This window comes from Artemia franciscana, chromosome 19 (genome assembly GCF_032884065.1).
Source record: "Artemia franciscana chromosome 19, ASM3288406v1, whole genome shotgun sequence".
Lineage (NCBI taxonomy): Eukaryota > Metazoa > Arthropoda > Branchiopoda > Anostraca > Artemiidae > Artemia > Artemia franciscana.
Window position 1 is genome coordinate 9397895 of NC_088881.1, and position 15209 is coordinate 9413103.

The 15209-nt window shown below is 35.5% G+C and overlaps 1 protein-coding gene across 1 annotated transcript; it reads left to right on the forward strand.

Annotated features, from left to right (window-relative positions):
- The first annotated feature begins 3670 nt into the window (after nucleotides 1-3670).
- On the forward strand, nucleotides 3671-14236 carry LOC136039266 (uncharacterized). The gene is made up of 4 exons (XM_065722843.1): nucleotides 3671-3836; nucleotides 5643-5853; nucleotides 8660-8830; nucleotides 13809-14236. The coding sequence occupies exons 2-4, from the start codon at nucleotides 5668-5670 to the stop codon at nucleotides 14139-14141; spliced, it is 690 nt and encodes a 229-aa protein (XP_065578915.1). The 5' UTR covers nucleotides 3671-3836; nucleotides 5643-5667; the 3' UTR covers nucleotides 14142-14236.
- Nucleotides 14237-15209: the final 973 nt, after the last annotated feature.

The window sequence follows — 15209 nt, forward strand, 5'->3', positions numbered from 1 at the left end:
TTGGTGGCTCCAAGATGAATTAATCGGTTGGCTCTCATCAATATATAACCTCCGTTCGAATCTAGCTTTATCTGTCGACGAAATACAAGTCAAACGTGCAAACAAAACAATTTCGTGGGGGTGGATAGGCGTTGTTATAAAAAGATTTTTTCGGGGGAGGAGGATACAAAAACAACTTTAAAAACGCATCAAAAATTGGTCTATTTTCATTTTTGTTTGGTTTTTACGAGTTGGATAAACATTTCGGGAGGAGGATGTTCAAACCCCCTAACCCCTTTCCTTGGATACGGCCTTAATATGAAGATGCAGTTTTTGCGAAAAATTGCACTTTCTATATATATTATATTTTGTTGCATACAACAAGCACGTATAACTTTCAAATGAGCTCTCCAACATCTTTCTATGATGCTTCAGCGCCCCTCTATTAGCGATAAAAACAAGAAGAATAAAGAAAGGAAACACTTCACTGCTTTCCAAATGAAAGTTTTGCTTTTCTTGTTCCTCAAGTTGGGCGACTGTAATTCTTTTAAGTGCGTTATGGTAATTCTACTTTCGGCTATGTAATTGTTCTTTCGGCCATGGTAATTCCCCTTTCGGCTAATGGGCTATGTAATTCTCCTTTCGGCTATGTAATTATCCTTTCGGTTATGGTAAAAGGGCTATGATGTTGTTTTAGTTTCGGCCCAACACATTTTTTTTTTTTGAGTTTCAGGCTGTTTTTTCAAATTCCGGTAGTTTCTTTTTCGCAATAAACCTTTACCATTAGAATTAATCGAAATAATAGTTTCCATTCCTAAATCAGCTTCACATGATAGGTTTTTTTCTCGGTCAAATTCTCGCTCACTTGCCGGTTGTTTTCAAAACGAGCTTTTGATTTTTTGTTGTTGTTGCCACTGTTGCTGCTGTTGCTAGAATTCGTTTCGTACAACGTTACTGAGGTCACCGCAACCATCATATTCGATTTTTCGTTTCTGTTGACAACTTAGTCGATAGAGAAAAAAATTATGATAAAGAGGAGATCATATGATTTCGACTATTTTATTAAAATTAAATATATTAGCTATCTCCAAGATCTGTCTCTCATGTTAATAAAATATTGCCTCTCATCAATATATAACCTTTGTTCGATTCTAGTTTTGTCGGCAGTTCGATTAGTGGTGAAAGATTGTGGTGTTCGATTCGTTATTTCCGGCGATAGAGAACAAAATTGTACATATTGCTACCTGAGAGTGAAAATATCTTACTAATGGAAAACTGATTCGGAGAAAAGCGAGATTAAGGATTTGAATACTTTTTTCGAACGTTGCATAAATTCTCTGAAGTCCAGTCAATTAATTTGTATCAATTTAATTTTTTCTTGGCCATTAGGGCTTATGTTCGCCTTGTATTTGTATTTTATCTTTTGGTATTTTATTTTTGGCAGTCCTGTGGTTTTAATTTTTCAACGTCTATGTTCGGATTTATCCATCTAATAAATTACATCCTTAAAACTTGCTTTAAATTCTTTTGTAAATTGAAAAGAAGGTCGAAAATTGGCAGAAAATTGATTGAAAACCGTCGAAGAAATGAATTTTTCCTCTCTTCTAAAAGAATATTTTTTGTCGTTTCTATTCCTTTTCTTTTCTTTTCTTTTTTCTTTTTCCGCTCCTTTATCGTATTGTTTTTATTTGTATGTGTACTTGGGTTGTAAGCCCAAGTAAGTTTTGCTTCGGGTCATTTGCCTGTTTTGTTTTGTTTATTTATATTAAGTTTTGAACAATCTCAAAGTAAAACTCAGAGTAATATCATAATTTTGTCTCGACGAGTGGGCAGATTTGAAACTAATGATTAAAATGATTTAAGTATGGTGTCCTTTGGGTGAAAATTGAACCTGTGGGCTAGTGGCAAAATCGTGCATTTCTGAGGGAAGTTAAGCCAATGATCGTGAACTAGGCCGTATCCAGGGGGGGGGGGTTGAATACCTCCCGAAAAAATATCTCCCCCTTGAAAAATCCTGGATATGCCCTTGATCGTGAAAACAAATAAGCAGGGTAAAATAATTTTGCATACAGTTTGATTTCGCTGTCAGCACGAAGACTGACGTGTAGATTAGATAAAACTGAGTTTTTTTAAGTGACAGAGGGTCGCATAGAAGTCCTGCATAGTCATTTCGAAAGATTACTATAAACTATACTAAAATATTATAAATATTGTGCTTATATATTATACTAGACAACATCTAATTATGCTACATAATATATAAACTATGCTAAATATCATAAAAAATAGCAAACTAAATGGCAGAAGCTCTGTAAAATTTTGGCTTCTTACAGAATAGGATAATGTCGTGATGTTTAAGCACTGTGAATGAGTCAGACGTTCTACTGTCGACAAAATATGAATCAAACATATTATTCTTTCTTCTGTTAAGTGGCTACATGCATCAGCACATGTATTAAGAATTTTCAATTATTTAAGAATTAACGACGCTTCGTGACTACTAAGGTCCCTGCCTCGGCCCTGCAGTGCATTCCTGCAGCGTGATTCGATCTCTGGGTCCCGTATTACCAAGCTAAGGTCGAATCCACTGCGCCAAACATAACAATGGGATAAATTTCAAATAGACGAAAGTTAAAAAATTTCTTAATTTCCAATAGTACAAAAATCTCAAATTTCAATTAATACAATTTCAAAAAAATATATGGCTTTATGTACTTGTAGAAAGAAAATCCTAGGTAGCGTTGGGGTAGAAATGGATAGACAAGTTCGCATACTGCCTAAGCTGCTTGATAGTCGCACCGTTGAGAAAAAAAAATCTTTGAAAAATCCTGTTTTCATAGGTTTTAATGTCACATTCATACAGTATAATAATATAGCAATATTCTGCAGTATAACAGTATAGTGATAACAATAGTAATAATTTATTTTCTAGCGCGTATTTCTGCTTGTTTGGGAGTATTCTAGCTAAATCTTATCTACCAGCTAAATATAAAAAGGGCCAGAAAATATTCCAAGACTGCTCAGAGAAGATAGTTGTCATAGTTTATACATTCTCCTGTCTCTCTACACTAGAATTATTGTCAACATTTGGTATAATTTTCTTTTTGGAAAATAATAACTTTTTGTTGTTTTCATAAAAAAATCGTAAAAAATACCGCTAATACCCCCCCCCCCCCCCTATTCTGAAACAAGCTTTATTTTTTTTTATAGCTGGTACTCTACGACCGGTAAGAAATAGTGGTTCATTGTTTCCATATTCCTTCCCTCTCTTCTTGAAGTTAATGCCTCCCCATAGATTTTGATGAATATCTTTTTGTTATATATTCAACAAAAATTAAAAACTAGCCCCCCCTGATTATAAAAAATTCCTTTTTTAATTTCTAGCTGGCATTCTATGACCTCTTAGAGAAGACAATTGTCGTAGTTTCCGTCATCCCTCCTCTGTGTGTAAGAGGACACACAATTAATGCCCTCTAGATTTCGAAAAATATATCTTTATGTTGTATTTTCCTTAAAAAAGAATCGAAAAGAGAAATAAAATTGTCCTTTCTCCTCCCAAAATTTTTAGAAGTGCCTTTGTTTATTTTCTAGAAAATATTCTAAGTCCACTTAGAGAAGATGGTTGTCATAGTTTCCAGCATCCTTTCCCCGTGTGCTGGAATTATTGTCATCATTTAGGATACTTCTTCTAAGTGAATATTTCTTTCAGTATTGTACAAAGGACAAGTTACAACGAAGTATTACCGATTTCTAACTCGTGGTGGAGGTTACGTTTGGATTCAGAGCTATGCAACTATCGTCCACAATAGTCGCTCCTCGCGTCCACATTGTATAGTATCAGTTAACTACGTCTTAAGGTAAATAGCCGTATACCAGTTATTATTAAAAGCAACCCCCCTAGGCAGATGCGAAGGAATTTATTTTGGGAGAGCATTTTTGACGAAGGTTTAAAGCTTTTCAGGTATTGTCCATAGTGGTTGTTCCTCTCTACCATATTTAGAGTAAAAGAACATTTTTCATTTTTCTGCTCATTTTTGAATTCAATTGTGGAATACGCCCTCTTCTTTTGAGACATATCTTTTATGCTAAACAAATGCTTTCAACCACAATAATCAATAATTAAAGGTTCTTTCGATTTCAAGTGGGGTTGAATGTGCTGAAAGATTAGGAACACACTAGAAGACTATCAAAATTAATCATGCAGTAGAGGGTGGTTAATTCCTCGTTCAAATATTGTTGGGAATACTCCAGGAACATCTTATGTTTTGGAGATTCCTTCTCTTTCGGCTGCCCAGAAATTTGAGCCTCGTATTTGATTCTTTTTGTTAAATTCGACATTTCCCAATCTTCATTTTCTTTTTCACATCTGATTTCTAATGCTTTCCTTTTCCAGTGAGGTTGAACATGGTCTAAAGCACATTACTTTTTCTGGCTAAATCTTCTTCTCTGGTAGCAAGTGTTTTACAGCGTATCCTTATTTCCTATAATAAAATCTCGCCAAATAGATCTAAATTTCGCTGTATAATAGCCAAATTATAAAAAAAAAGAAACAATTCTTTTTTTATGTGCTTGGTATTTAGTGCAGCTATATAGCCCCAGCGCGGTAATATTTTATGGCCCCAGTTCGAACTAATCCTAAATAGTAGAAAAAAAGAGGAAAAGACTTACTGCATTGAGTTAGATTTTTCAGTAAATACTCTAATAATAAATTCGCTCCCTTCACCTCGGTCAAACGTAGATGGCACTAGGCAGTAAGTTCCAGGTGGCAGTTTGAATCTGGTACAAACTTCTCTGGGATTTATAAAGGCAGGCGATCTAGTTGCAGACGCATCTTGCCGTATAATAGCCAAATCTCGCCCAATCTCGCCAGTATAGCCGCCGAGGTTTGTGTAAACTTTACCATAGTTTTTGCTCTCCAACAACTCTGTTTCCTTCTGGTTTCCAGCCTTTAATGCGGAATAAAGACCTTCTTTAGTTAAGGAGATGCTATTTTAAGGACACTAAACTTTTATTATATTTATGTAGGTAGTATGGAAGCCGAAAGATTATTTCTCGTTTTACACTTGCCGACCCGCTAGTGCTGCTTGAAAACATCGCTAAATATCTGAGTGCTGGTACTCAGAAAAAGATGAGTGCTAGCAATCCTCTCAGTCATTTTTTCCCTGATACAGTGATGTTTAGTGATGATATAGCGATGTTTATGTTGTGCTTTTATTTGTATTCCTTACATGCTGTGCATTTTTGCTTTTTTTTAAATTTATTTACACGAACGTTGTTAAACAGTCAAGTAACATGGATACTCGTTCGGGTAACGTAGTTTCAAATGAACGCGGTTAATATTTTACTTGAGCGTTGTTAAACGGTCGAGTAACGTGGCTACTTGTACGAGTAGCGTAGTGTGAAACGAACATGTTTAATATTTTACTCAAACTTAGTCAAACGGTCAAGTAACGTCATTACTCGTTCGAGTAACGTAGTGTTGAACGAACCTGATTAATATTTTACTTGAACGTTGTTGGACATCCTTCAGGTCCATCCTATGTTCGCTCTATCTCGGTTGTGTAAAAATGTGAGTCTCAAAGTTGGTTCGTTCTGTTTCATTTGACATTTTTTAGTCTTTTTTTCACTCTTGCAGTCTTATTTCTAATGCTCCCTTTTTTCAGTGAGGTCGAATATGCAGAAATTGAGATGTCCGTGGAGCAGACTATTCCTATGAATTCTGAAAGAGATATATCTGTAGCTACACCTAGTCCCCCTTGTTCAAATCAGACTTCAGTATCTGCAACTAGTCTCAAGCAACGGATATGCAAAATTGGTCGAGCGAATAGAAAGTTGGCAGTTGCTCCCTACCCAACGGGGTCAAGTCCTACCCAGGTCAGTACGAAGCAAGTTCAAGTTCAGTAAGTTTAGTAATAACAAAAGAAAGAGGACATATTAGTGTTACTCTTGCAAATAAGTGACTTTCTGTAAGTCAATTGACTGTAAGTTTCCTGTACAAGGTTTTCGGCTATGGCGATTCTAATGGTGTAGTTTTTGTTGCGATCGCACGTTATTTTTGAGGGGTTTCTGGTTATTTTTCGACATTCCCATAAATTGGTTTTGAAAATAACATTTTGCTCTCAGGACTATTTGGAGATAATAGTTACCATTCCTGAATCAGCTGCAAATGATAATTTTTCTCACTAGCCAAACGTTTTTTAAATTTTTGGTGACTATGGGTCATTGTTCGTTCTTTGCTGCAAATATTTATTTATTTATTTATTTAATTTTTCACCCACACGATACATAAAGTAAATATGGTGGAGTAAGAATAAATATAAAAAAAAACATAAAGAGGAAAACAAATGCACACACAAAATTAACGAAAAAAATGGATAAAACGGTGGTGAGGGATAGGCGCAAAGAAGCTGTACTGGAGAGTTTTCTGTTAAGAATCTCCAACATTAAGTTATATCAGGAACTGAAAATTTTCTAACAAGAGTCCGGTTTTTTGTCCAAGGTGGAAGATACAGAACAAATTAGCAAAATTTGAAATTTGAAAACCATTATTAAGAAGGGGGAAAAGACCTGAAGCATGAAAGACAGAATGATCACAGAAAGTAGAATAAAGTTTGGCCAGCGCACGTCTATTATACTTCCCTCTGTTTGCAAAAATCTTTGCATAGCCAATCTGAATATTTTTACTTATATCACAAACAGTATGCTGACGAGCTCAAAAGATTGTTAGTAATAGAGATACCAAGCCATCGAATACAATCAACAAGAGGGATAGTGAAGTTATTACAGTGAAAGGGAGTAGCATTAATACAGTTATAGGGATGAAACTCACATTTATCTATATTAAGTGAGAGGTCAATATCAGAGAAAGTATCAGAAACTATAGAGACCATCTAGGAAAAACATTTTTGGAGCGGCTAATTAGAAGCAAGTTGTCAGCATATGCAAGATAAGAAATTTCCGTAAGACTAGAAAGGTATTTACCTGAAATCTTAGCTAGCATACTAGAAATACAAAAATTAAAAGCGTAGGGGTCAGAACAAACCGCCCTGCCTAACTCCTCTTCGTACCCTTATAATAGTGTCTGGTGCAGATCTTAATTGAAGAAAAGAATTTGAATACCAAAACCTAAGAAGCATTATAACAGAGGGATTGACCCAAGAATTATACAGAGAAAAAAGGACCTGTGTATGGACCACACTATCAAACGCTTTTGAAAGATCCAAAGCACAAATATAAAGACGATTTCCCTTGGAAGAATTACCAGCCAGTAAAGAAGACAGAATCTTATGCGCATGCTGACAACCCACCCCATACCGAAAACCAAATTGGTTCTCACCCTCAATAATATTTTTAGTAAAAAAAAGGTAGAAGAATATACTCAAAATCTTGCTAATATTACAAGAGACAGTAATAGGTCGATAGCAGGAACAATCAGTCGGTGACTTACCCTTTTTAAAATTGACGAAACAGTGCCACACAGAAAACTCTTAGGTACGTATGAAGTACATAGACACATTTGAAAAAGAAGCTGAAAGTGAGATATAAGGGGGGTGCAGTCAATCAGCATATGCATCTTAGAAACACCATCCTTAACTATTGAATCAGATTTTAAACTTTTCACAGCGTCAGTTACGGAAGAAAAAGATATGGGCACTATATGGCGTTGCGAAAGCGTTGTACTAAAGAGGGGGGTAAGAAGGCGAGTATATACAGAATGCACTGAATAGTTAATCACCGAAAAAATCGAAGAATAATGTTTATACCAAGTGGAAGGTGGAAGGCTTGTCAGAGTTTCATCATTTAACTTGTCAGAATTGATCACTTTTTGCCAATCTTTCCTACTCACCGTATGTGTGGCACAGGTACCGATCTCCTAATTCTCTGCCTTTGGCCGGGAGTGTAATGTGGGGTTGGGGTGGGGGGGGGCAAATAATCTGAAACTTCCCGTGTCCCCCCCCCCGATTTCTCCAAGTACCCATTTAGAGCTGGTCAACTCGGGCTAAGCTTACAGGGTCAAGCCGCTGTCCCCCGTTCAAAATCAGATACTCAACAACACCAGGAATCGAACCCCTGTTCAAACGAATACGGATTTTCAAATGTAGCCTGCCAATCACGTGGCGGGTACGGTTTCTTGCTGTTTCCTGATTACATTTTTTTTCTTATTCATAATATGTATTGTGTATCGTTTTTTTTTTCTAAAACAAAAAAATGAACCTGGAGATGACAAATGGGTCTATGGCTGGTCAAAGGAAATGAAGAGAGCAAAAATCCAACGCATAATGAAACGAAAGGAAACGAAGGAAGCGGAAACGAAGGATAAAGAAAGGGAAAAGGAGAAAAAGAAAAAGAAAAAGGAAACGAAGAGGGCAAAAATCCAATGCAGATTGAAACGAAAGGAAACGAAGGAAACGGAAACGAAGGAAAAAGGAGAAAGAAAACGAAAGTAAAAAGGGAACTAAGAGAGCAAAATCCAACGCGGAATAAAACGAAAGGAAACGAAGGAAATGGAAACGAAGGAAAAAGAAAGGAAAAAGGAGAAAGAAAACGAAAGGAAAAAGGGAAGCGAAGAGAGTATATTTCGTCTGCATAGAACAATCCGAAATATTTGTTTGATTTTTGTTCTTGTTTTTTTTTTCTGTTCACCGTTAGTTTTTTCATCTGTTATATCAAATTTTTTCAGCCTTCTACGTCTTTACCTCATTATGGCTATGAAGCGACAGCTGATTGTAGCCACTACCCCTTTATTGGGAGTGATCAAGGTTATCCAGGGCATTCTGCTTTTGCTGATGAAATCCAAACCGAACAGCCTTACCATCCTTCTTATCAAGACGCTATGGCCTGTTATCAAATGGTACGTGATTTTGTTATCGTGACGCTAGTGTTATCGTATGACTTTATCGTGAATGTTATCTTGACAGTAAACTTAGTAAAGTTAAACTAAATCTTAGCTTAAAAAGTAATTAGTAAATTGAATACAGTATAAACGTGATTTAGGCATGGCAGGAAAGGCGGTTTTAGATTCTCCGTGTATATTATATATTTTTCTTTTTCTATTTAGGATTTTTCATTTTTTTACGCTTTTACTAAATGTTTTTTTTTTGCAGAAATGCAGTATAATGATTTCTGCTGCTTCAGAAAAGCATTTTTTTTTTTCGAAGAAGACTTACTTACTGAAGTCTGAAAAACAGCCTTAAAAACAATTTAAATAAACACTCACATAATCAAACAAAGAATGGCACTGACCTTCCGACAAATTTTGCACAAGTGACTAGTGCAAGTCACCAAACTTAAACTTAGTAAACTAAACTGGTAAATTCAGTAAAGTTAAACTAAACCTAAACTTAAAAAGTAACTAGTAAATTGAAATACAGTACAAACGTGATTTAGGCATGGCAGGAAAGGCGGTTTTAGATTCTCCGTATATATTATATATTTTTCTTTTTCTCTTTAGACTTTTCATTTTTTTTACGCTTTTAGTAAATGTTGTTTTTTTTCGCAGAAATACAGTAAAATGATTTCTGATACTTCGGAAAAGCAGTTTTTTTTTTTTTTTTTTTTTTTTTTTTTTTTTTTTTTTTTTTTTTTTTAACAAGAATTACTTAGTAAAGTCAGAAAAACGGCCCTAAAAAATGTAAATAAAGACTCACATAATCAAACAAAGAAGGGCACTGACCTTCCGAATTTTGTACAATTGACTAGTGCAAGTCACCAAGTTTAAACTTAATAGACTTAAACTGGTAAACTCAGTAAAGTTAAGCTAGACCTAAACTTCAAAAGTGACTAGTAAATTGATATACAATACAAAACTTGATTTAGGCCTGACAGGAAAGGTGGTTTTAGATTCCCCATGAATATTACATATTCGTCTTTTTCTATTTAGACTTTTCATTTTTTTTACGCTATTTCTAAATGTTGTTTTTTTTTTCGCAGAAATGCAGTATAGTATTTCCTGCTGCTTTGGAAAAGCAGTTTTTTTCTCTGAAATTCTATTGTGTTGCGAGAGCAACACGTTGGTTTTGTCCCGCTTTTTTTTTTCATGCCGCCGATGTCGGCTTATTCCTGGAAACTGGTAAGGGTCTAACCTGTGCGGTTTTTATGGAAAGTGTGGACCTCTGGCTGGATTGATGAATATGGCAATACATTTCGGAAAGCTCCGCAGAACTCTTGCCTGGGACCAAAAAGGATGGTTTTTGCTTGTCCACGAGCCAGAGCGTATGGTGTGCGAAGTGAAGTGGAGTTATGTAGCCTATGTCAGAGAGGAGTATCTGAAGTTGTGCAGCCAATCTTTCATTTCATCAAACCATGTTTCTGCTTTCGAGTGGAAAGCTCCGTTCTAGCAGGCAGGCACCACTTTCAAATTGAAGATGGACTAAAATCTATGTGCTAAATATATGAGGCAGTTACCCGGCCCCACAGCCAATATATCTTCTTTGAGTAATAAATAGAAAAATTTATAGAAGCAAAAAAAGCGGCATTTTCCCACGGGTCCGAAAGTGCTGCCGTGATTTTGGCTCGGTTTATCATTTGTTTTTTCGGACTTAAACTTTAAAAGTTCTATCATTGCTAAAGAAATTGGAGCTTATCCTTTGCTTCTTTCTAAATGGTGACGTTAGAAAGTTGGCCTACGGCAAAAAAAAAAAAATCAACTTTTGAACTAAGACAGATAGATTTTTTTTTTCGACGGCAATCGATAGCTCTTGATGAGCTGATCAAAGTATATGTCATCCATTTTTGGTACAAAAATTCCTTCAAGAGATATACTAGTTTGAAAGTTTTAAGGGGTTGGCAACTTTAGTAGTAGGGTACACACTGAAACCAAAAATAAGCCGATACCAATTGTGAGAAATGTAGGGGATTTGTAAGGAAAGGTCGGCTATTAGTTCATAATCATCTTCGGCAGTGAAGGGGTTTGCAAAGTTTGCTATTTGGTGTACTTATTATTTGTTTCCAGTGTATTTGATGGTAAGACCGAGTTGGTTCCAGCGGTAAGACATGTAGGGGACTTGTAAGTAATAATCGTCTATTAGGCTACAATCATCTTTAGTGAAGAGGGGTTTGTAACTTTTGCTAGTTGGTGTAACCTACCCATACCCACTGTAACCTAGAATTAAGTGTTTACGCAACGTGTACAAACGATAACGTAAAACAACGAGGCAGTTTCGTAATAATTAATAGAGTGTCATCTATGGTATTTTGATCCTGAAAAGTTACAGATAGCTTTATAATACCAACTAGATTATATAAGATATTGTTCCAAGTTTTCATCCGTCACGATGTCTACGATTGAAAAGGATAAAGGTCAACTGGCTGCAAAGTCAATTTAGTCCCTTCTTTCGATACTATTTTGTTGTTGTTTTTTCAACGCTGAGGAATAGCCTTTGATCATGTGATTACTGATCGATAGCGAAGAAACAAAACCAAAGTGTTACTCTCGCGACACTAGCCGGCGAAGCCGGACAAAGGTTGCCGCAACACTTCACGTTGCTCAGGCAACGTAGGTTTATTTTCTTCTGAAATTCAACTGAAATTTTATTTCTTTTGCTGCCTTTTCTTCTGTTTGCTCCCATTGGTTGTGTATTGAATACCTCATATGTCAAATTTTTTTTTATAGAAACAACCATAAATTACAACATACAACTCGTTTCAAAAATGTAAAATTGCTAAATAAACTATATTAAACTTAAAATTTTGGTAAATGCCCTACCTCAGAAAACTAAAAAAGATAGAAAGAAAAAGTAATATTTTACAATTCATGGATTTTTGATGTAAAGAAAGCTGTTTCTAAATTTTTGCCACTCCTTCCCCCCCCCTGTAAAAATCCTATCTTTTGGTGGTCATATTTATACTATGAAAAAGAAATTCTACTTATTTCGTATTTCCTATTCCGTTTCATATTTCATTCTTTTAGCTTTCTGTTTTCTATTGTTCCTGTTTCCTTTTGGTCAAGTACCTTTTTGAAGTATTGACGCTTCCAATATTTCTGCCAGATATTGCTACTGCTTTTATCAAGGATTTCTGTTTTTCAGGTTTTTAATTTTATCTGTTAATCTGCTAATTGTTTTTCTCCTAATCAATTTCCTATTTTCATCTTTAGCTTTCTATTTCCTTTGCTTTCTATTTAATCTTCGTCAGATTGCCTTTTAATACTATTTATGATTTTGGCATTCATGATTTGCACTTGTTGATAATGTGATAGATGATGTGCTCAGATATCCTTGTCATTGAATTGTGTTTTAGGATCTCTGGTACTTTATTACGGGTTTGTTGGAAATGTCATGATGAAGTGGCTTCATTGTAGATGGCGTTGCTTTTTTTTTCAAATAGAGACAGAAAATTTGAAAAAAGATCAAAGTATAGTTTATTAAGGTTCTGACTTTAGTTATAGGTCTTGGTTAATTTGGATCTAACCTGACATTAAGCAGATTTTATACTTCATTCCTGGGTCATGAAATAATTAAGGCTAATTAAAAGAGTTAAACAGCTTTACCAGTTGTGTCCTTTTGCCTAAAGTAGTCCTTCTATCTTCGTACCAACGTAAAGCAAAAGAAATAGAATAGAATTTGCGCTTTAGGTTTTTGAAATTAACTTTATGATGGAGTTGCAAGGCTTTGTATGCTGTTGGTTGTTTTTGTTTTTCAATAGTTCGTTATTTTTGCTAGGGGCGATCGTATCGTGCCAGTGGTCTTAGATGATCAGAAGAGGGCTCATTTGAACCGAAATTAAAAGTTATAATGCTCTTTTTAAGTGACTGAAAATATTGAAGTGTAACTAGCCCCCTCACCTCACCTTTTCCCCCCAGAGACATCCGATTAATATTTTGAAATAGCCATTTGGTTCAGAATAGTTAAAACTTCCAATAACTATGCTTCTTGAGATTGATTGCATGGCCCCCCACAGCACTGTTATTGGAAAATATACGGAAATCTTTCGAGGTTAATATTCGGCGGTGGGGTTTTCCACGAGGAAGATTTTTCACGTGGCGGAAATTTTTCACGGAGGGGGGGGGGGGAGATTTCATTGCATGATTCGAAAAAAAGAAGAAATTGAATAAAAAAAATAAATTTTCCAACTGAAAGTAAGGAGCACCATTAGACCCCACATAAATTATTTTGTATGAGGGGAGCTGCCTTCTCCTCTACCCATAACTCTGTACGCTAACGTGTGACTTTTTTCTAATTCTTCAAGAAGACTATTAAAACACAAGGGCCATTTATCGGAATAAGAAGCTTGCTTAAAGCACTAAACAACTTTAGCATAGCAAACAAGGGGTAGAGATGGGGCAACCTTCCTAATTTACGGAATATTTTTTTTAGTTTGAAGTTCTAATGTTGCCTCTTGCTCTTACCCGAAATTTTTTTTTTCAAATTTTCTCAGAGACAGATTTAGATCAGAGCATTATTTAGAGAAAATTGTCAGATTAAAAAAATAGTAATTTTAACTTAAGTTTAGTTTAAAAGTGTTCTTCCTGAAAAGTAGGATTTTTTTGTATTGAAAATCCTTTTCCAGACAATAAAATATTTTAAGCTAGTTAAATAAAAACCACACAATTATGATTGAATTGTTTTTTTTTTGTCAAAAGAGGCTATGCTATCTTTGACTCGATGCAAAGCAAAAAAAAAAAAGTTACATTTATATATTGTGTTCTAGTAATAATAATAAAAAAATTTCTGTGATAGCTACCGTGCCGATAAAAATAGTGGGAAAAGGTAAGATGTACGAAAAGGTAAGAAATACCGGGAAAAGGTATCAAGTGGATGCTGTCAACTTATTTTTTTAATTTTTTTAACAACCTTTGCGTTAATGTAAATTAATTGATCAATCTCTTGCAGGCTGTACAACCAAGTCCTGATCACCCACACCACACCCCAAGTCATCATCATTATCATCAAACTTCAACATTTGAACCAGTTTCTCCTGTAGATTCACCTAGTCACTCCCGGATTCGTTACTATCAAGATCCAGCTTCTGAATACAAATCCTATCATATACCGACCCCTCTTGAGTACGATCTACACCAGATCAACGCACCCTATTATGATCCAACCGTGATTCCTATAGCTGAGAAATCTGAACAGTTGGTACAAGTACCTGTTGCTGGGTATACATCTGTAATTGTAGATGCTCAGCATTACCAGGGCCTGGCCCATAGTCTCGTTCACTAGATATTTTTTTTTTTATAAGTTTCAGACCAAAGGGTTTATCTGTGAAAGTTTGTTTTATCTATAGAATCGAAATAAAAATATCATTGATTTTTTGATTAATTAATTCATATTTTATTTATTGACTATTATTTTTGAAAACGGAGGTGACAACTTCTTACCACTTGCATACTTCCACTAACAATTTCCTGTTGCACCAAGCCGCTTGAGACCACAGCTGTGCATGCTCCTTCATCCCAACTATTCAAAGCCTCCCTCTTTACTCCCTCCCAAGAAGTTCCTATTTCGTGCAAATAACATTTCAAATAGGGATAAATCTTTTCATTAGACAGTAAAAAACAATGATACAAATTCTAGATATTTTGGTCACACATAGAGCCATCGTCATTAGTAGATGAAAATTTATCTGCTGATGACGGTCGCTGTGTATGTGATCGAAATATCCAGAATTTTAATCTTTGTTTTTCACTGTCTAATAAAAAGGTTTTTCCCTACATTGAACCGTTATTTGTATGTCATGGAAAGGCAGTGGGGTGTTAGAAAATACCCTAGTTCCTCTTTTCCTTCAATCTTTTCTTACGACATCCTCCCACCCCATTCGGGGATGACCTGCTTTTCTTTTGGTCCTAGACGGATGACCACTAATTAGGATGACTCTAATTAGTTCTAATTAGTGTGCAAGTGAGCCCTTAAACATCTCTATGATGTTTCCTCCTGCGAAATCCAACGGAAGAGGATTAAAAACACATGTTTACGTTGACATAACAAAAATGTGGCATGATAAAGTAAAATAGTTTTTGGATTTGTAATTAGCATAAAAAATCGCGTTACGAAACTAAACATCATACTAGATATCTATGGCTTATTATTGTGTGCAATCTAAAAGCAACAATCATCAGCCTACTACTATTGCTGATTTAGGACGAGGGTCAGTGCTGTTACTCTGTAAGCTCAAGGAGAGTCGACAGAGCTCCAACAATGTACCTTGAGAAATCTGGGGAAAAATTGGAAAGCTTCGAATGATCCCCTTCCCCACTTTAACCGGGCATAGCGCTTCTCTTGACGACGCAT